The sequence below is a fragment of the Ochlerotatus camptorhynchus genome, unplaced genomic scaffold (assembly GCF_037179485.1).
Source record: "Ochlerotatus camptorhynchus isolate MF236.1 unplaced genomic scaffold, CSIRO-AGI_Acam_v1.1 ptg000464l, whole genome shotgun sequence".
Lineage (NCBI taxonomy): Eukaryota > Metazoa > Arthropoda > Insecta > Diptera > Culicidae > Ochlerotatus > Ochlerotatus camptorhynchus.
In genome coordinates this window covers 30,429-54,000 of record NW_027040950.1, presented here as the reverse complement: position 1 = coordinate 54,000, position 23,572 = coordinate 30,429, and the positions used below count along the sequence as shown (strand labels likewise).

Genomic DNA, 23,572 nt, shown 5'->3' with positions numbered 1-23,572 from the left:
TGGCGTCGGTAGCATTGGTGCTCAGCACGGAAAACAAGATCGACGGAAAACAAATCAAGAAAAAAAAATCAGGCCACAATGCAAACCTGGATGCAGGTTCTCCATAGAGGCAACTCTAAGACTAGTAGGCCCCGAAGAAATGTGCTCAACTTTTTGGCTCAGCTCTGGTACTTTCTTCGGGCCCAAGCTAATCGATTCATCCCTCGAAACATAGGAAAATCCACTAACCCATCATTTTATCTGTCAAACTTTCATAGCGAATCAAAACAAACATTTGTAGTACTAGAATTTCGACTAGAATGGGATACGTTAATCGTTTGCTTGGGACCAATAGGCTAGTCAAGTAGTGAGCCAATTTAAAATCGATAGTTTCGTATTAATTGTTGGTTTCTCCCTCACTGTTTGCGAATAAACTGAGGGGCGAAATTAACTTCACTATAGTAAACTACAAAATATGTTTTTTTTGTGAAATTTTATGAAATTGTTCATAGTATTGGATCACTTGCTGTCTATTTATTTAAAAAAAACTTAGTTTGTTTACATTTGTCAGTTTCGCCCTTTTGAAATGTTGGTACTGTATTTATTCGAAAGGTAAAAGTCCACTTCAGAAGGACTTATCTTGCCCAGGGTTGCTTCCACTTACTTGCTATAAAATTGTTTTTCGGAATTATAAAATCATTAGATGTTATTATGATATGTTATACTTGTATGTTTAAAGAAGAGGTTGTAAAGTATGTGTTTGACACTTGAAACCTGTCAATTTTGCTTTCAGAGTGTCACAATCAGCGATTTTATTATTCGTGAGCGTTCACTCAGAGTGAGCGCTGGCGAGTCGAAAAAAATCGTTGATTGTTACTATCTGAAAGCGACTTTTACTGGTTTTATGTGTCAAACACTTGGCTTTTGAACGTCTTCTTGTATCTACCAAGAACAAAATATTATTATAATTTATTATTAAATATAATCATTAGATGGATTCAAAAATTCCGAAAATCGTTTTTTAATAGCAACTGAGTGGAAGCAAGCCTGATCTTGCCTCTCCTCAAGTGGGCGGAAAACCTCTTCTTGTCATATCAACAGATAACATTAAATCCTACAGATACATATATGCTTAAACTAATTCAGGAAACATTAATATTTATTTAATCAGGATAATAAAACATTATCGAATAAATACTTAAGGCTAGCATGAGAAGCATTGAAGTCAAAAAAATTAGAACATCTTTTAAAAATTTTACGCATGCTAGTAATTGGTTCGTTTGCACCGTATTTTTTGCGAGAAGTCGGAGATAACTCTAAAGGGCCACCCACATTAGATCCGTTTGCGTTGCGTTGACGTAAATTTGACAGTTAGACAATAGATTCAGCTGTCACTTTGCTGCAACGCGTCCAATCCGGATCTAATGTGCGTGAGCCTTAAGGCTGTGTTCCATTTGCAAAATTTTCACTTAAATTTGACACTTCGAAAATAAATTAAGATGTTCGAAAATTCCTCTGTTGTTGATCGGCCGATTTTCGAGAAAGCGTCTGTCAAAGTTGATTCCTTGTCTGTCAGAAATAAGTCTGCTGGAATAGCAGGTTTATTTGAAAATTTTCCATCTGTCAAATTTAAGTGAAAATTCACCAAATGGAACACAGTCTAAGCCAGAAGGTCCCGAAGAAACGTGCTAAACTTTTTAACGTCATAAAATGCACCTTTCGATTTTTTTAAAGGATAGAATGACAAAACCATTAATCCATACAAGGTCAACTGAAATAATAAAAAAAAGTTATATCATAACAGCAAATTTGGATTTACCTCTCAGCCCATCAGGCCTGGGTTCAATGGTTCAATCCCAGTAGGCGCCGTCGGGATGTTCTGAAGCATAACATCTCTGATCACGCCTTCCTTCGGAAGGGAAGTAAAGCCGTTGGTCCCCGGTTCATGAGTTGATGGGTCGATAGGTAGGGTCCAGGTTGGGAGCTGATGATCAAAGATGAATACTAAGATGAAACTGTCGTAAGAAAAACTTTCTATTTTAGTGTCCTCTTTCACGGTCCCTTTCATCCAATGAATACCCCCCGTATTCAAGGGAATTTTATGGTTTTGCTGCCCCCTCGGTAGAGATGAAATTTTTCGCTCATTTTTATCAAAACAATCACACCAAAATAAGAGATGTCCCATTTTTCAATTACTCGATTAACAACTAATCGTTTTTTTTTTTTCGCTTTGCTGTCATTTTTTCACCAATGAGAGTGTAGCACATATTTGAAACGATGGGTGATGATGATGATGGAGATGTTAATTCTTATTTCGGCATGCTATAACCGTTTACAAATATTTTACTTTTCGGTTCGTTAATCGATTAATTTTTCGCTTTGCTGTCATTTTTTCACCAATGAGAGTGTAGCACATATTTGAAACGATGGGTGATGATCCTCTGGAGATGTTAATTCTTATTTCGGCATGCTATAACCGTTTACAAATATTTTACTTTTCGGTTCGTTAATCGATTAATCGATTATTCGAATGAAAATCGGCCATCACTAGATGAATGTGAAACGTCATTTAAAATATAAGGACCGTACATAAATAATGATACAATTTGAAAGGGACCGGGGCTCATCACAAATTACGACCACACGGTAACTGAAATAAACACGACTGTTCACCGGTTGGTAGTATTGGTGCTCAGCACGGAAAACAAATCAAGGGGAAAAAAGCAAATTTGGATTTCAACTTGATCTCCAATTTTCTCCGGGGTGGAGGTCCATCTTTTTTCGAATATCTGGCACCGATGGTGTAAATAGAACCTCTGTTTCTTGTTTCTATCTCTAACGTTGCCCAGAGCGTTCCAAGCACAGAAGTGAGAGGGAGGGGACAGGTCTCCAGTGGAAAAAATACTGTCCATACTGCACCAGGGCAGAGATATAGATACGAAATCACAGAATCACAACCACAGGAACAAATTAATCCTGCTTTAAAATGCCGGATAGTATTGGAAGTTATTTAATATAGGGGATAACCGACGGGGGGCGACACATCTAAATCTCAATTCTAGATGCTCAAAAAATCTCACACTAGCGAATCAATCTTCGAAAAATCATCTTTCAATTCTCGCATCTACTTGCATCGTGCTGCATCTTTTTGCAGGAAATCTTCAAAATCGACATAAATCTTCCTTTTATCTACTCAGCGTGCGTGCAGCTAGCCACAGCAAAACACAATCTTTTCTGCATCGTAGATAGAGTCGTCCCCCTCGGGGATAACCACAGTTACACGGATATTAGTTAAGAGGTGGGAAAATAAATAAAGAGGTAGAGAAGGATGGTTTGCTATACTTATCGACCCTATTTCACTACACACGGTATGTTTAAAGGCGACTTTAATAAAAAAAAGTTAATGTACCCAAAATCCCGTATTACCGTATTTTGGCACCTCTAGTTTTAAAATCTTTGTGGTTTAAAATGTGTCATCGGTAAAAATATAATTTTTTCCTTGCTTTCATTTTTACATAGCATAAAAATACATGGAATTCGGATGATAAAAAAAAAATTAGTGGCAAATGAATGTAAATGATTGCACAAAATGAATGTAAATGATTTTCCATAGTTGAAGATGCTTATTTCAAATAACGGACTAAAGTGGTAATTTTTATACGATAGATGAGATGAAAGTATAGAGTTGATAGTTTCATTAGAGTCGAGATTAGAGTATGGCAGTGTAAAAATTGTATATATTTTTTATATCTTTATTAAGGAGACTTTCAGCCTTGGGCTGGTTCGTCTCCGCGAAATTGTATATAGAGAGTAGAAAGCGAGCAAGGACATCTTTGAGGAAGGACCGAATCGGGTTGATCATCTCTCTTGACCAAACTCCCCAGTTGGAGAGGGATGGTGAGGGGTATCCCCACTACTGGCACACCGACGATGTGTTTGAAACAGTTCTATCATAGAGGTAACTCTAAGAACAGAAGGTCCTGAAGAAACGTGCTCAACTTTTTGGCTCAGCTCTGGTACTCTCTTCGGTCCCAACCTAATCGATGCACCCCTCGAAACATAGGAAAATCCACGAACCCCTTATTTTATCTGTCAAACTTTCATAGCGAATCAAAAAAAAACATAATGTAGTACTAGAATTTCGACTGGAATGGGGTACGTTAATCGATTTGCTTGGGACCAATATGCTAGTCAAGCAGTGAGCCAATTTAAAATCATTAGTTTCCACCGGTTGGTTCTTTTGATTGTACCGCACTCAAGTTGTTATCTAAAGGGAGCCATCTAGCCGTAGGTTTGGAAATTGCAGCTATTGTTACCTCTACCACGGTATGTGCTCCTGTCATCGTCGACTTGACGATCTCGAGGAGGCACGTCTCTGATTTTCCATGCCTGGATATCTGAGATGATATTTTAAAGTAAATAAAGTGTATTTAGCTAGGGCTACTAACATTCAACTTCGGACACTTGTCTTTGAGCAGACTCAAATTTCGATCAGAAAAAATTCAAATTTCGGACACCAAATTTTGTACATGGTTTTTCTAAGCTACGTACGATAGCAATCACTAGTCTCATTTTATTCGTTTATTACTACGTTATATTTGAATTCATGTTCAATGTCGTTTAAGTTTATGAAATTATTAAATAAATGAATAAAACTGTCTTGTCTGCAATATCACAGTGAAAAATTGTGATTCACGTTTCAGACACGTGCTTTTAATAATGTTTGAAGTGCGTTATTATTAGCACCAGTAATGATATCATTGGGGTGATACCTATAAAAAAGTAAAACCGCGGGGTGACGAACAAGCATGATATATTTTTAAAGTTTATATCATATAGGTGTATATTTTAATTTTAGATTTAAGACATTTATAATGTATAAAGAAAATGATAACTTGGCTCTGTAAAGTTTATTAGATTGAGCCTGTACAAATAAAGTAATTATCAAAAAAAACAAATATAGGTGTATAGGTATTCCAAGATATAACTAAAAAAAACAAATTGTCACCGATGAAATATTTTAAATCTCACAGATTATGATACTAGAGGTCCCAAGCTATGACTGTTCGGTTCATTTACTTTTTATAATAGTCGCATTTAAACATAGCGTGCGACAAACAAAATTTAGATTTAGATACAAAGTTTCTTTTATTACTGAACCTTATCATTCCTATTATTCATGTTTGTTGAAGAGTATAACATTTATTCTTGATTCTATTAACGGAAATTACTCTTTCAACCTGTTAGCAAGTAAGCAAAACAGTTGTATAATGGATAATATTACTAACAACGCTAGACTATTTTTGAAAAAAAAAATATTACGCGGATTAAAATATATAAATGTTAGTCGATATCACATTAAAGATGCTAGTGGTAGTTATCTACGTAAAAAAATGATTTTAATTCAAGTCAAATACTAAAGCTATTAAAAACATAATAATTTTCTAAGATGATAGAACTCAGTATTTTAAACGAGTATATCTACCTCTGAACAAAATATCAGTGTCCCACCCAATGCTTATCGGCTCAAATACAATTTCTGGTCAATTCTGACCTAACCCAGTCCATAACAAGCTAGTACTAATTAGAAACTACATTATCCCACCCTACCGGAAACAACGTAAAGCTGAATTCCCCCTAAACAATATCAACATTTATTTTTCTCAACCGCATCCTATCATTATTTCTTTGATTCTGTCAAACTTTTCCTTCTCCAAGTTTTCCACACTTCACCTTTTTTTACAAACACCGGATCCAAATATATGAGTATGACTAGAAAATATAGATTTGTATGAGAATTCAAAAAGTAAATATTTCCACTACGACATGAGCGGTGAACGGGACCCCTGGTTACATGCACCAATATGTCTCGAAATCAATTTGAACAGCATTTTTTTATGTTTTATATTTTATCCATATTCTTATGATAATGACCTTAAAGCTAGTGCAAAAATATGCTCAATACATGTATTAAAAGTAATTTAACTAACGATGTGAACTTGGTTTTGCTCTAAAATGAGCGATGAACGGGCACCACACGGTATCAATCGATCTTTAAATATGAAGCATGCTATAGCTCTTCAATTTTAACATTTGTCGCATATTTCACTGTTATTTTATAATTTTAATAGTATTGAAGTAATGATAGAGGACAGGCATGAAAAATCATTTGCATTCATTTCGTGCATTCATTTACATTCATTTGCCCCTAACATTTTTCATCAACAGAATTCCGCCAAAATGGTGTATGGAGCTTTTGTAGGTTTTGTTATTAGCTACAACTTTTGTTAACAACTCAAATCCGTATCTCTTATGTATGACGAGCCAGAGCGAACAGAAGCCACTACAGTTTTTCAGTGAATGTATTTTAAATTCACTGAAAAACAGTAACAAGTTCTGCCCGCTCTAATTCGTGATGCATGAGCAGGGCTCTACATTTTCGAAGCTCTAATATGAACTCGTGTTTTTTTTCTCTCATACATACGTGTTCGACGCTTTATTTCTATAACGTCTAGCTAGACTATAAGCAAGAAACGAAAATAAAAAAGCAGGACGCTTAGAAGGAAAGGCTGGCTGTGGAACTTCTCGTCGTTGCTTTGCTCATCGCTTTGAATGTAACTAACGTCGATTTTCTAGTTAAACGAACCTCATTATGGCTTTCAATCCCCTTTCACGAACAGTCTATCACCGATCTTTCAATTGCGTTAAAATGCGTTATGTCCCGTTTTTGATCATTTTTTTAAGATGAAAGATGGATGGAAGATAAATTAAACATATTACGTGTAATCTTCACGTGTTTTCACGTGAGAAATGCTTTAAATGTGTTATTTCATTTTCCGTCATATACGTCATGAAACCTCTGTTGATGTGTTTCATGAAAGAGAAAACTATCAAAGTCGAGCAGTCTTTCGGTCATCCGTTTCACCGAAGCTTGAAAGGAAGACCAATGGAGCGACGGGAGAAAGAGAGACAAGCGATTGAACATTTGTTTGTGCACGCCGACTGAGGTTCTAGAATGCTGCGAAGCTGTTCGACTTTAACAGAAAAAGAAAGCCAGCAGTCTCTTCGTCGCATCGATTTGGTTGATTGAAGCTGATATTGTGACGCCCTGTGCATGAGAGATACAGATTTGAGTTGAGATTTTGCGGAATGCTGTTGATGAAAAAAGTTAGAGGCAAATGAATGTAAATGATTGCATGAAATGAATGTAAATTATTTTCCATGTCTGATAGGGCATGAGTACTTAAGGGGGTTAGGTTTTTGGTAAGTCTTTAGTGGGATACACACACACTGATGAAGACTGCACATTGTAGTCGAAATACGTATCTGTCATGGATACCAAAATTAATTAAATGGAATTAAATGCAAGATAACCTTTTTTGCTGTTTTATTTAATTAATACTATTGCTATTGAGTTACTAGCTGCCGGAATGTGAACTTGAATGTAACTTGATTGTTGCAGAATTACATTACGTAATTTTGTCAAAACGTTTGTGAATGTCATCAATATTAAATGTACTAACCTGAACTCAGTATCCTTCAACTTTATATGCTCAGTAGAATCGTTTTTGGGGAGTGTTTAATTGAAAACCAGAAAACAAATTGAACCTGAAATTTAATTATAGGAACCTGGAAATTCTTATTGTGCTTTATCTAAATACTGTTCTTATTCGAATAGGTTATTCAACTATTCCGACCAAAGGAGGTCAAGTACATCAGGAAATTCGTCGGTATCGAAGGATGAGCCACCGTCTTCCTCTCAACCAGTCCCAGGAAATCCTAATCAAGGACACAGTCTATCACCAGCACAGTCCGCAACAAATCCATCCATGTCGTCACAACAACCAAAGGGTTCTAAAAATCAACCCTCGTCACAGGCATCGATAAAGCAACAAAAAGATGTTAAAACTGAAGATAAAGAGATGCTTAAGGTTAAACAAGAGGGTCAAAAACCAACTATGGAAACTCAGGGCCCTCCTCCGCCACCTACTTCTCAGTACTATCCGCATTCACTCTACATGAGCGCAGGTCCATTTGGATTTGATCCTAACCACCAATTGTATAGGAATATGTTAGTACCAGCGGCGTCCTACAGTGCACCTCCATATCACTTGCAAATACCACGGTACACATCGCCTGAGGATTTGTCACGAAATCCTAGTACAAAAGCTCTAGACTTACTACAGCATCATGCCAGTCAATACTATAACTCGCATAAGATACACGAGCTTAGAGAGGGTGCTCTAAAGAGTCCTACCAGTAACGTTAAAGTAAGCGTATCTAGTCCCAATCTTTCTCAGCAATCCAGTCAGAATCCTAACATGTGCATTCCTCCATCAAATAGTAGCATCAGTAGCTTACAGCAGCAACAACAGCAAGTTCCATCATCTTCACATCCGCAACAGCCACAGCAAACAGGGGCTTCTCTACAATCCTCTCAAGGTTAGAAAAAAATGTAGTTTTTAATAGCTGACCGACTAGAATAAATTTTCTTATACTGATTTTTTTTTTTCTTAGCCGGAGGTACCAATACTGCTAGTGGGACTGGCGGAAGTACAGTAGCAGGTGGACCCGAAATGCATAAGGATACCGGTAGCCTCAATTTAATGGGGCAAGGTCCGGCTGCTGCGGGAGCACCTCCGCCACAACAACCAGGACAACCTTCGAGCCGGAGTCCACCGCCGCAACGGCATGTGCACACGCATCATCACACACATGTCGGCCTGGGTTATCCGATGTTCCAGAGTCCTTACGGAGGTGTGTATCCTTCTTATAATTTCGTAAAAAATCGTTTGCCTGTAATCTTTTAAATTTTCTATTGATCAAACAAAATAAATGTTACCTGTGTTTGTGTATAAGTCATGATAACCTACACTAAATACCTAGCAATAGATTCCCCAACTGAAGAATTTTTCAATAATTTTTGTTAAAAATAATTTTACTTCTAGCAGGGTTGCTCGACTCACTACACTATTGTTTTCGTAATTATGGAACCATTAGAAACTTTTTTTTTTAACTTTTAATTTGTTCCAAATTCAAAATAAATTACATTTCATTTTAACCTACGTGCTCCAGTTACTACAGTAACTTAATAGCCTTAATTGTTATGATATATATCTACATTGTTCCTGCCTAGGCAATTCAGTATTTTAAACAGGTTTTTTAAACCTGCATGTCAGTATAACAATTGAAATCTTAAAACTAAAAACTAAAACTAAATCTTGTCTACGTATAAAGGGAATTAATCGATTTTTGCCTGAAATTATTAATTATTTTGTTGGACATTTGTTCGAAAGTCTCAACATTCTAAATTCTATGTACCTCGGTAGTTCTGTACCAGGGAGGCAACTTCAAAATCATCTCCAGAACTTTGTTCTGAATCCTTTGAAGTGCTTTTTTCCTGGTAGTGCAACAACTAGACCATATTGGCACAGCGTAAAGCATGGCCGGTCTAAAAACTTGTTTAAATATAAGAAGTTTATTAGTCAGGCAAAGTTTGGATTTCCTGTTTATAAGAGGATACAAACATGTTATATATTTGTTACATTTGGCTTTAATGCCCTCAATGTGATCTTTAAAAGTTAATTTTTGGTCAAGTACTAATCCAAGATATTTCACTTGGTTTGACCAGGAAATTGGAACCAACGTTCATAGTGACTATGTGACTACTACTAGGTTTCAAAAAGGAAGCTCTAGGCTTATGTGGAAATATTATAAGTTGAGTTATGGAAGCGTTGGAAGAAATCTTCCATTTTTGTAAATGAGGACAGAAAATATCGAAACTTTTCTGCAGTCTGCTGCAAATAACACGAAGACTTCTTCCTTTAGCGGAAATGCCTGTGTCATCAGCGAACAAAGATTTGTGGCAACCCTGAGGGAAATCAGGGAGGTTATTCACTTGGTAACTCTTAAGAGTTGATGAGTAGTTGAATGCCCATGGCGAAATCCAAACTGCTCATCTGAAAAAATGTGAAGCATCATTCTATTCCAAATTATTTTTTCAAAAAGTTTACTTATTGAAGAAAGCAAACTTATTGGACGGTAGCTAGAATCTTCAGCTGGATTTTTATCCGAATTCAAAATTAGAATAACTTTTGCATTTTTCCATTTATTAGGAAAGTATGCCAATTAAATAATTTTACCATCATCACCTGGAGCTTTCATATTATGAAACTTTTTAGTTATAGACCTTAGTTCGTCCAAATCAGTCCCCCAGGAATCATCAAAAATATGTTCCCGAAATAGGACTAGTAAGACTCAAACTGAAATTATGCGAACCAGGGCTGTACATTTTCGAAGCTCTAAAATGAACTCGAGTTTTGTTTCTCTCATACAAACGTGTTCAACGCTTCATTCCTATAACGCCTAGCTAGACTATCAGCAAGAAATGATAATGAAAAAGAAGCACGCTTAGAAGGAAACGCTGGCTGTGGATCTTCTCGTCGTTGCTTTGCTCATCGCTTGCAATGTAAGTAACGTCAATTTTCTAGTTAAACGAACCCTCATTATGGCTTTCAATCCCCTTTCACTAACACTCTATCACCGCTCTTTCAATTTGTTTAAAATGCGTTATGTCCCGTTTTCGTTAATTTTTTTTAGATAAATATGTGGATGGAAGATAAATTAAACATATTACGTGTAATCTTCAAGTGTTTTCACGTGAGAAATGCTTTAAATATGTAATTTCATTTTCCGTCATATACGTCATGAAACCTCTGTTGATGTGTTTCATGAAAGAGAAAACTATCAAAGTCGAGCGCTCTTTCGCTCATCCGTTTCACCGAAGCTTGAAAGGAAGACCAATGGAGCGACGGGAGAAAGAGAGACAAGCGTAACATTTCAAGTTTTATCGAGGTTTTAAAGCATGCTACAAGTCTAAATCATGGTCTCCAGAACCGTCATAAAACCAAAATTGTTACTTGGGTGGAATAGGCTTTTGAGGTTTTTTCAAATTTTTTGTGAGTTTCCAAAAGGGTTTGGAACTCGGGTTGTTTTTGCAAATCCTGCCAGATAACTTTCATGGCAGGATCGCGTGTTCTTCAATATTGTCTCCTACGGACATTTTTAATACCCCGTTCACATTACAGCCTATATCACGTAATATAGACTGTCTTGCAATGATCACTCATACAAAGGATTTCCAGTGAAAACTAGATGTATAAGTGCTCAATGCAAGACAGCGTATATCACGTGATATACGCTGTAATGTGAACGTGGCATAAGACGGATTAAAAGTTGAAGATCGTCGTCTATTATAATTGAATCGAATTTAACCTCGCATTTTGGTACTAAGGCAGCTCTTGCTTTAACTATACTGCCGTTATACGCATAACTGTCCCATATTATATGCACCGTGGGACTCTTATGCGTATAACGGCAGTATAGAAGTAGTCAGAGTTTCAAGAGCATAATTAATATCATCTTTGGTTTGCAAAGGAATGTTTGGATCGAAGTTATATTCCATAAATGTTCTATATTGCCCCCAATCAGCTCTATGGTAATTGAAAGTAGAGCTGTTGGGATTACAAATTATTTCTAGGGATATTTCAAAAGTTACTGAAAGGTGATCAGAACCAAAGTCAACATGGGTAACTAATTGGCTACAAAGTTGACATGAATCAGTGAAGACCAAATCAATAGTTGAGGGATTTCTTGCTGGAGAAAAGCATGTTACGCTGTTTGGATATTGAATAGTGTAATAACCTGCAGAACAATCATCAAATAGAATATTGTCATTGGAATTGCTTTGAGCATTATTCCATGAGTGGTGTTTTGCATTAAAATCACCAATAATGAAGAATTTAGACCTATGACGGGTAAGTTTCTGAAGGTCACCCTTGAGAAAATTATTTTGCTGGCCTACACATTAGGCAGCTATAAACGTAAGTTGTCCAAATTTTGTTTTAACATAAACTCCCAAAGTTTCAAAAACTTTGGTTTCAAATGAAGAAAGAATTTTATGTTTGATTCGTCTATGAACAATGATGGCAACGCCACCACAGGATCCATCAAGACGATCATTTCTATAAATGAAATAATTGGCGTCCCTCTTAACCTTATGGTCAGGTTTAAGGAACGTTTCAGTTACAACGGCCATATGCACGTTATGAACTCTCAAAATGTTAAATAGCTCGTCTTCATTATCTTGAAGAGATCCATCCAAGAGCATTCCAATTTAAAATATTTAATGCTTTAAAATCCATTACTGAATTTCAAAGTCATGACAATATTGTTTGCAAATTTTACTCCAGTTTGAATAGCATCAAACATGGAGTTAGATTTAAGCATATCAGTAATAATGTTAATTATTTTTTTTGACGTAGGACTACGTCTTTGATTTCTATATGGGGGTACACTTTGTGAAAAACAAAAATGGAACATGTAACAAATTAAGAAAAATTTTGAACGTTAATAACTCATCTGCCCCTGGTCCAATTTCAATAATTTTACAGAACAGAAATATGGCTACGCATCGATAACAATGCTTCCAAATGATGATTTTCAACAAGAAACTATTGAAAAACTGGTAAATGTCCAGCACTGTCCAAAAGCGTCGAATTAACTAACAAATCCATCAATTACCTACATGCATATGGTGCTTCCCCAGCACAGTCGTCAGAGAGTAGTAAGTAGACGAAACAAGTCGAAGTGGCATTCGCCTCCGATTCTCGGGCGCGTGCGAATAGGGAGAATAAAATTGCGTAATATTTTGCACATTCATCGCTATATTCAGAACCAAACGCAAATTCTTCGAGATAACCACCATCCGTCGTCTGGCTCGCCGTGGCGGTGTCTGACGTATCTCCGGTCTGACTTACGAGGTGTGCTGAAGGTGTTCCTGAAAAATGAGATTCGTGATGCTGTCACCTACACTAAACACGCCAAGCGTAAGCGGCCATGGATGTCATCTACGTTTTGAAGTGACAGAGACAAACTCTGTTTGGTTTCGGAGGTTAAATCATCACCAACTTTGGCAACAAAACGGCTCTTTTCAGGGCCACCAAGCTTATTACAGTAAAGAATAGGAATAGAATTCATCTGCCTGTTTATCCATATTCAGAACCAGCGATCACACAAAATGCTCATGTAATCAAACTGGAAGCAGGGGTACAAATTATTTTGATCAACCTTGATCAACTTTGAATCGCCACAACCGGATATTTTCAATGGAAGAAGCAACAATCTAGCATCTAATTCGACGAAGACGGCAGGAAACATTTGGCCAAACCTGATTCCAGCACTTCCATATGCTCGCACTGCACTCTACTGAACATGCGAATTCATATGTATTTTAATATTTTAAACTACATTTAAGTCGAGATTTAAGTAAATCAAACTGGTTGTTTTTTTTCCCGGGTTTTTTTTTGTTTTTTTTTTTTTCACTTGTGATGGCTGTGGTGCACGAAAAAACGAAACAACCCAACATTTATTTAATGGTATTTTTGACAGTTTAACAATTTTCATTTTGAAAATATGCCTTTTTAAAATAACAAGTATAAAGTGAAAGACAAACTTTTAAAATAACAATAATGCTTTCATGTTAAATATTGTCGTAGTTGAAACAACCAAAGTTGGGAGACTTTTAATTTGAAAATGCATTATTTTTGTAGGGAGGTAGCTCATCGATTCTTCCGGTTCGCCTCCTAGCATCGTGCTATAAGGTACCAGGCGATAACCAGGGTAGTTGATCGATAGCTCGATGACGTCATTTCGTTGGCGTCTGCAATGGGAAATTCTCATAGCAGGCGTTGACGATGGGACGTTGTCGAGTTGTTGAATAGCAACTATCGTGGTAACTCACCGATTACCTGTCGATCTGCCAAATTTGGAAAGACGTCTGCATTGAATTGTCTCATATAATAATATTCCGCCCACATTACGCTTAAGCATTGGGTACAGGACCAAGTCTCCCCTGGGTGGTGCCAAAAGATGAGCGCAATAGAATCATCAAGTTGCCATAAGGCACGGAATGAGACTATTGCATGGCTGGGTAGTCAAAGTCTTCCATTCGTTAGTCATTTCAGGTGGATTAGAACAGGTTTAGGTTTAGGGTGGGCGTTGGCCGTATTTGAATTTTTCAGATGTAATCCTGGATAGGACCCTGTCATTGAACGTCGCGTGAAAGTGGAACTTAATGAAGGCCTAAGTACTTCTTCGTAGTTTTTAGTTTTCGGATTTGAAAGATCGTCGGTTACAGTGGCCTGCTTACTGAGCAGAAAAACGCGTACAGGTCCTTACATATCAAAGAGATTTATGGTAAAATCGCTTGTGTATCGTGTATTTTGCGAAACTCGTTGTTGTCGTTGGTTCCGGGTTTGAATGGATACACAAATTTGAGCAACGGTATTATGTGATATGAGGGGTTCGGTGGCCTTAGAGCAACCGTTTTTGCTTACTGAGCAGAACATCATGAGTCTAATCTCAGGCCCATCCACATTCAAGATTCGTCAATCGTTTTATTTGTTAATATGACTACATGGTAATAACAGCAACTCGGTGATTAAAAAGGTGCTCGTCTGCCTAGTGGCAAACGTTTTTGCTTACTGAGCAGAAGACCGTGGGTTTAGTCCCAAGCTCCTTCGCGTTATATGATCGTTAGGACATCAATTCAGCTTATCGTTTACCAAAACGAACCCTGCTGCAAACCCAACCCTCTTATCCAACATCCCAGTGATTCCTCGTGGAAGTGCAGAGGTGTTCTCGGCTTCCATCAAAGCGAGTGTCATGTCAACACAATCCTTCCCATTCCTTTCTTGACCTGTGTTCGGGCGCGGCCGGCGCTGGTATTGCCTAATTTAAGATCACCAGTTTTTACACATTGAGGATGATTGCTAGTCCCAAGCATCGTCTTTTGGTTCTCTGTGTAATTACAGCTGATCTGGCAGTAACAGAGTAGCAACCGTGGGCGGTCAATCAAGCTCAAGCTCAAGCAGAAAATGCATTATTTTTGTAGGAACAATTTTTATTTTTTGTGTGTAGGTACAATAATCAGCACAAAACATAATTTGCAACAACAAAAAACACATCTATCGCGATGGAGTCTATATTCTCCTCTTTCCAGGCCAGCTGCTGGGGTAAACAAAACAAAGTAGTGCGTAAGCGATGGCCGTGTTCAGCGTATCCCACTCACTATCGCACCTTTGTGTGTATACATTCATGTATGCGCCTCACTGCTACAGCGATGGCAAGAAACATCAAAAACGGGCGCATCAAAGGGACGCGTTCACGGTAGTTATGCTACCGCAACCCTTTCAGGCCTGACTGCAACGGCAACATTCCCCCGCCCGTAAACCCTGTGGCTGGTTCTATCAGGAACAGTACGGGGATTACTCCTTCGAAGTGACCTCCAGAACGGCTGGCTTCGCTACCGGTTTGACCTTCTCACCTCTTCTTGTCTGAACGGACGCTGAACGAACTCTTCCGTCACTCCCAACGAACACCTTCTTCACCACGCCTCGCTCCCAGACGTTTCGTTTCTCTCCATCTGCCACAAACACCAAATCTCCAACAGCTACTTGTCGCTGATCCACGAACCTCTTAGACCTCTTGTTTAACATCGGCAGGTATTCCCTCTGCCAACGATCCCAGAATCCATCCGCCAAGAACTGTGCGCGATGGTAGCTACTACGCAACGTGTTGGCCAGGTCAACCGGATTCCTCGACGGCAGACACACTGGCACAGTGTTTTTTTCCTTTGGTTTGTTTTCCGTCGATCTTGTTTTCCGTGCTGAGCACCAATGCTACCGACCTGGACTCTACCTATCGACCCATCAACTCATGAACCGGGGGCCAACGGCTTTACTTCCCTTCCGAAGGAAGGCGTGATTAGAGATGTTATGCCTCAGAACATCCCGGCGGCGCCGACTGGGATTGAACCCAGGACTGTTGGGGTGAGAAGTAATCACGCTTACCACTACACCACCGGCGCCGCTTGCACAGTGTTATTATCTAAAATAAATTAAAGTAAATTTGGATAGGTGTTTGTGTATCACATACATCATTCAACTATTCAACAAATGGTTGGATGATACCCCAAATACGTAGTTAAGCAAAATAACCATAACTAATTTATTAGGGTTGGCTTCGCTAATAAAATTTGAATGTTTATTTTGCTTAACGACGTGTTTGGGGTATCATACAACCATTTATGGAATAGTTGAATGATTTGCATTATCGTTCGGATATGGTATTTTTATTAGGGTTCACTCTTGGCGTGACTCCGAGTGTGACTCTTATACACCGACTGTAAAGGGTCACCCACATTAGATCCGTTTGCTTCGCGTTGACGTAAATTTGACAGTTACCCGAATAGAAATTTACATTAGCCCAACGTTTGATTCTGATGTCTACATCAGCATCGAAATCAAATGTATGCCTGATGTCAAACATTAGAAAACATTATGATTTAGTTGTATTTAAGCAACGTAACATGATGTATACATCAGAAATTTTGGAACAAAATTTTGCCATTCTAATGTCGGTCTGACGTCAAAAATTTCAATCTATTGACATTAGAACCAAACGTTTTAAGGATGTTTTCGGATGTAAAGGGTGATACGGTCAAAATTTGGTCAATATCAACTTGACGTATTTCTTTCAATTTTGCATTTAAAAAACCTGAACACCCCTCATTTTGAAGGTGTGTGTGTGTAGAATGTTGCTCCTATTTTGATTTTGGAATTCACTCTTCAGTTGTCAAAATGCCGTCCAAGCAAGAAGAGCAGCGTATCAAAATTTTGCTCGCGCATCGCGAAAATCCGAGCTACTCGCACGCAAAGTTGGCAAAATCGCTAAAAGTTGCCAAATCAACCGATACAAATGTAATTAAAGTGTTTGGGGAACGTTTGTCGACAGCCAGGAAGTCTGGATCGGAGGGAAATCGAAAACCGGAAGCCGCTGAGATGACAAAGAGAGTTGCCGGTAGTTTCAAGCGAAACCCTAACCTCTCTCTCTCTCCGAGATGCCGCAAATAAGCTGGGTGTATCGTCTACAACCGTGCATCGAGCCAAAAAACGAGCCGGACTATCGACTTACAAGAAGGTAGTGACTCCAAATCGCGATGATAAACAAAATACGACGGCCAAAGCGCGATCCCGGAGGCTGTACACGACGATGCTGACGAAGTTTGACTGCGTGGTAATGGACGACGAAATCTACGTCAAAGCCGACTACAAGCAGCTTCCGGGACAGGAGTTTTATACGGCAAAAGGAAGGGGAAAGGTAGCAGATGTTTTCAAGCACATTAAACTGTCAAAGTTCGCAAAGAAATATCTGGTTTGGCAAGCCATCTGTACCTGTGGCTTGAAAAGCAGCATTTTCATAGCTTCCGGGACTGTCAACCAAGAAATTTACGTGAAAGAGTGTTTGAATAAACGTCTGCTGCCTTTCCTGAAGAAACACGGTTGTTCCGTACTGTTTTGGCCGGATTTGGCATCTTGCCATTACGGTAAAAAGGCCATGGAGTGGTACGCCGCCAACAACGTGCAGGTGGTTCCCAAGGACAAGAACCCTCCCAACACGCCAGAGCTCCGCCCAATTGAGAAATACTGGGCTATTGTCAAGCGGAACCTAAAGAAGACCAAAAAAACTGCTAAGGGCGAGCAGCAGTTCAAGGCAAACTGGCTTTCTGCGGCGAAGAAGGTGGACAAGGTGGCGGAACAAAATCTGATGGCAGGGGTCAAGCGTAAGGCCCGGCAATTCGGATTTGGAAAAGCGGAAGCCTAACTGAATATTTTTCCTGAATTTTAGACTAATTGAACTTGAAAAAGAAATTTAATTTGATTTTTTAAATAAACGATTTCACCGATTTACACGCGTTTTCTCTTGACCAAATTTTGACCGTATCACCCTTTAGAAAACGTTAGAACTAAACGTTGTTCGGATGTTTTTATATGTAAACGTTTTCTGATGTTTTCTAATGTAGATGTTTCCTGATGTTAGAACCAAACGTTTTTCGGTTGTTTTCGGATGTAAAAAACGTTAGAACTAAACGTTGTTCGGATGTTTTTATATGTAAATGTATTCTGATGTTTTCTAACGTAGATGTTTCCCGATGCTAGAACCAAACGTTTTTTGGATGTTTTCGGATGTACACACTTGGTGACATTACAGCGAGCTTGACGATTGTTGCAGCATTTGTTTTAGCAAACTACCAGTTAAGGTGTGTAGTGTTTACAAGATCATGTTTCTAGCTCTAATGCTTTGTACAATTGAAAGCATTGGAAAAGTTAATTCTCATGTTTTGCACAACCGAAACCATCAGAAAACATAAAATTGTACAAAAAAAAATCATCCATTCTGGTAGACTATCTCTTAAATGTATACAGAATAGCCATTGCTTAAGCTCCCGTTTCCCACCAGTCAGTTAACTGACCTTAGCTAACCTAATATCATTGTGGCAACTCTCTATGCGGCAGGGGAACTATGCCATTAGCGCGCTAAGAGTTGTTAGACCACTGACATAGGCGCCTATTCGTGGGTGACGAGGCACTTGGTGGCATTACAGCGAGCTTGGCGATTGTTATAGCATTTTTGAGTGAACTACTAGACAATCATGACAATGTGATCGCTGCGCCTCCAGATCTCCCTTTAAATCGACCCACTGTGCCAATTTGTCAATAATGCATGACACTTTGGACGGGGTTGCTGGCTTGTTTGGTCCACTGTTCGGATATACAAGTGGCAAGCCTTCCCCTTCACGGATCGCTCCAAAAATTGCTGCCTGTTCCACAGATGATCCAAAAATGCGTAAAGTTTTGGGCTGCCTTATTGACGAACTGCAAATATATAATAAACAAAATTATTGTGCATGAAAAATATGACAATGGACAATGCTCGAGGAGCACTGGGAGTTTTCGAACGACGCGTGCTTAGGACCATCTTTGGCAGGGTATATGAAAATGGTGTATGGAGGAGAAGAATGAACCACGAACTGGCGTAACTTTATGGCGAACCCAATATCCAGAAAGTCGCTAAAGGTGGAAGGGTACAATGGGCGGGACACGTTGTAAGAATGCCGGACAACAATCCCGCAAAAAATGGTGTTTTCCTCAAATCCGGCCGGTACAAGACGCAGAGAAGCACAGCGTGCTAGGTGGTTAGACCAAGTGTAGCAAGATGTAGGAAGTGTGGGACGCTCGAGAAATTGAAGCCGAGTTATTTACGAAAGAGAGTGTCGATGAAGAGAATCGATCAATGTAGATAGAACCTATTGAAAAGTGACACGAGATTTGTTTTCCGTACTGAGCTCCAATGCTACCGACGCCAGGGAGACAGCTCCCACACCTGGACCCTACCAATCGACCCATCAACTCAACCGGGGACCAACGGCTTTACTTCCCGAAGGAAGGCGTGATCAGAGATGTTATGCCTTAGAACATGCCGGTGGCGCCGACTGAGATTGGACCCAGGCCTGCTGGGGTGAGAGGTATTCAGCTAACCACCGGCGCCGATATCTTTCAAGGTGATATCACGCCGAATGAGATCGACCCAAATTTGAGTTTAGTTATCTCAGAAATAAGAAATAAAGTGCAGGAACTCAGCGATGAGTAAATTTGCCTCATGTTTTCCCAGGTTTTTCCAGGATTTTCCAGGAAAAAAATTCCCGAATTTGAGAAAAGTAAAGATTGGATTCACTCAGTTTATTGGTACTACCAACAATCAATACGAAACTAACGATTTTAAATTGGCTCACTACTTGACTAGCATATTGGTCCCAACCAAACGATTAACGTATCCCATTCTAGTCGAAATTCTAGTACTACACAATGTTTGTTTTGATTCGCTATGAAAGTTTGACAGATAAAATAAGGGGTTCGTGGATTTTCCTATGTTCCGATTAGCTTGGGACCGAAGATAGTACCAGAGCTGAGTCAAAAAGTTAAGCTCGTTTCTTCGGGACCTTCTGGTCTTAGAGTTACCTCTATGGTACTACCAACAATCAATACGAAACTAACGATTTTAAATTGGCTCACCACTTTAGTAGCCTATTGGTCGCAAGCAAACGATTAACGTACCTTATTCTAGTTGAAATTCTATTAGTACACTATGTTTGTTTTGATTCGCTATGAAAGTTTGACAGATAACATCAGGGGTGTGTGGATTCATGCAGAACATGCAGGGGTGAGTGAAATAGCTTGGGACTGCTTGGGACTGTTGTTCTGGTACTAAGTGAGCCAAAAATAATAATGATTTTCTTCGGGACCCAGTGGTCTTAGAGTTACCTCTATGGTACTACCATAGAGGTAACTCTAAGACTAGAAGGTCCCGAAATAACGTGCTCAACTTTTTGGCTCAGCTCTGGTACTCTCTTCGGTCCCAAGCTAATCGATTCACCCCTCGAAACATAAGAAAAACCAATAACCCCTCATTTTATCTGTCAAACTTTCATAGCAAATCAAAACAAACATTGCGTAGTACTAGAATTTCGACTAGAATGGGGTACGTTAATCGTCTGCTTGGGACCAATAGGCTAGTCAAGTAGTGAGCCAATTTAAAATCGTTAGTTTCGTATTGATTGTTGGTACTACTCCGAGACTGAATAAAATTTTCGTCAATTTCCTCATTTTCTGACAAATTGACTCATCGCTGAGTTCCTGCACTTTTGGCGATTGTGAGTGAACTAAACTCAAATTTGGGTCGTTCTCATTCGCCGTGTATGCAAAAGGAAAAGAGCCAGTGTCGCTACTTAATAGCAAACTACTCATAATGGGAGGAGTCTTTGTAGCGTTTATACCACTTGGTTGCACATCATTCTGTTTTAACATGAAAAGATATAAAAGAGCGCTGCTGTATGGCATTAGCTCATTTTCGCTTCGGACGGTGTGGTGAACAGCAATAGCAGCAGTAGGAAGGTGGTGGCTAGTGCACTCCTTCACACCTAACAAGCAACAATTGACTGGTCGTGGCAAAGGAGGAAAAGGTCTGGTAAAGGAGGCGCCAAGCGTCATCGCAAAGTTCTTCGAGATAACCGCCATCGGTCGTCTGGCTCGCCGTGGTGGTGTCAAACGTATCTCCGGTCTGATCTACAAGGTGTGCTGAAGGTGGTGTTCTTGGAAAATGAGGTCCGTGATGCTGTCACCTACACTAAACACGCCAAGCGTAAGTAGCCATGGATGTCCTCTTCAATAAAACGGCCCTTTTCGGGGAATATTTGGAATTTGGAATAGAATTTATCTGTGCTTGTTTGTCCATATTCAGAACCAAAAGACCCCAACGACCACACTAAATGCTCTCCAGAGTTGTAATCTTGTAACCAAACTTGGAAGCAGGAGTGCAAGTGATTTTGATTGATTCTCTTAATCAACTTTCTCTTTGAAAAAGATTACAAATTTGGTACGCCTACAATTTAAAAACGGAAAGAGTTGAGGTAATAGATAATTGATCAATTAAAAGAACTAAATGCTCTTCACATTTATTCCGTCCACTAGCGGTCCTACGTCAAGCTTCCGTTCGTGCCCCTAGGCACAGACCCTTCTACTTTTTTTTTCATTTCGTTTATTTGGCAGGCTCAAATGTTATAAAAATAACTTAGCGGAGCACAGTAACATGAAATACCAATTTTGGTACTCAAAATACAAAAAAATATATATATATAAAAATGTATTTTATCATATGATTTTTCTGAGTGGCGAGAAAAGCGGCGACAAAGCGATCTTCTCCCGTGCACGCAACTTATTTCTTTCCCGAATTAGTTCCTCATTTTCATTGAACCCGAATCGTGATCGCTGCTGCTGCTTTTGAACATCGTTTACCGTTGCATGCTCTCCGCTACTCTCGTCGGTCGTCGGGGTCGTCACGTCCATTTCGTTATTTTAAATCAACATCTCCAGCCCCGTGTCCGTTTCCTGGTCGCTAATGACTAACGACTCACCTTCCACCACTACACCAGCATACGTACTGCTGCTGTTTTGTTTTCTTTCAATTAATTGCTTTCCTTTTCCCTTCCGGTGTCCGTCCGCCTTGCACAGAAAACATTTATCTTTGCTGTCATCATAAAAAATATTTCCTTTGCGATCGAAGAAATGTAATGACGTGGGGATTTCCTTCTTCACATCCATATATATACCGCGTATCCCTGTATATACCTCAAAACACAGATCAGTTGGAAATTTCTCCCGGATGGTGCGTTTAATTTTCCCATATTTCCCCAGCACTTTATCCAGCTAGTTGTCGGGTACCTCTGCTGGCAAGTCATACACACGCACATATTGAATGAATTCACCAGCATGCGACATGCGTACCTTTGCCGTCGTTCCATTCGCATAATGGAAGATTAAATCCTCCGAATTGAATGTCAGAGCATGGAGCATCGCTTCCTCTGATTTGAACATCATGAAGACTCCCCTTTCCTCACCAATGCGATAAATAGCTTCCATTTCAGCCGGATCCGCGTCGAGTGCTTTGGCGAAATTTACTATCTCTCCGATGTTTGGTTTAGCATCACAATGGCTGAAGCTAAACTTGATGGTGTTTTTTACTTCACACATCTTGCGCCGTAACAACAAAGCAGGGGTTATAGGCATGGATAATATAATTATCCGGATAGACCTATCCAGTGGATAGAAATAAACGGAGTCTATCCCTATCCACATTTCTTTCCCTCCGGATAATATCCAAGTTAAAATTATCCGGATAATTTTAACTTGGATATTATCCATTATTTTTCCTTCCGGATAGTATCCGGAGTACTCCGAGCAGTTTATGTTTAGAATAGGGATGTTTGATATCAAATATGAACTCCTAAAAATGGGTATTTTTAGAACCGGGATGATGTCCAGAGGCCGGAAATCGATATCTGACGCCATTTTGAAATCCAAGATGGCGGCTTCCGGTTTCATAAAAGTGGGAAATACTGTCAAATACCCATCAATATGGGTAATTTTGGAATCGGGGTGATGTCCAGAGGCCGAAAATTGATATTCGACGACATTTAGAAATCCAATATGGCGGCTTCCGGTTTGATAGAAGGTGGAAAATACTGTCAAATACCCATCAATATGGGTATTTTAGGAGTAGGGGTGATGTCCAGAGGCCGGAAATCGATATCTGACCCCATTTTGAAATCCAAGATGGCGGCTTCCGGTTTCATAAAAGTGGGAAATACTGTCAAATACCCATCAATATGGGTATTTTTGGAATCGGGGTGATGTCCAGAGGCCGAAAATTGATATTCGACGACATTTAGAAATCCAATATGGCGGCTTCCGGTTTGATAGAAGGTGGAAAATACTGTCAAATACCCATCAATATGGGTATTTTAGGAGTCGGGGTGATGTCCAGAGGCCGTAAATCGATATCTGATGCCATTTTGAAATCCAAGATGGTGGCTTCCGGTTTCATAAAAGTGGGAAATACTGTCAAATACCCATCAATATGGGTATTTTTGGAATCGGGGTGATGTCCAAAGGCCGTAAATTGATATCTGACACCATTTTAAAATCCATCGGGGTAATGTCCAGAGCAGTGCTGTAAATTCTCAAAATCATTTGAACATTTTTGATGAAAATGAGAAAAGTAGCTATTCGCTATCAAAGGAGACCTCCTCCGAATGGGTGATATCAGTTGCTTAGTCATATGACGAAGGCATGGATCA

General features: G+C 39.2%; 1 protein-coding gene across 2 annotated transcripts in view; it reads left to right on the top strand.

Annotated features, from left to right (window-relative positions):
- The window catches only part of LOC135712199 (putative mediator of RNA polymerase II transcription subunit 26), a 47,428-nt gene that overhangs the window by 8,840 nt on the left and 15,016 nt on the right, over positions 1-23,572 (top strand). The window contains exons 3-4 of one of the 2 annotated variants that reach the window (XM_065235160.1): positions 7,658-8,421; positions 8,497-8,736. In XM_065235160.1, the coding sequence (XP_065091232.1) occupies positions 7,658-8,421; positions 8,497-8,736 (1,004 nt within the window). Of the gene's footprint in view, positions 1-7,657; positions 8,422-8,496; positions 8,737-23,572 lie in introns of those variants that run through there. The other variant, XM_065235161.1, reaches the window with a different exon arrangement.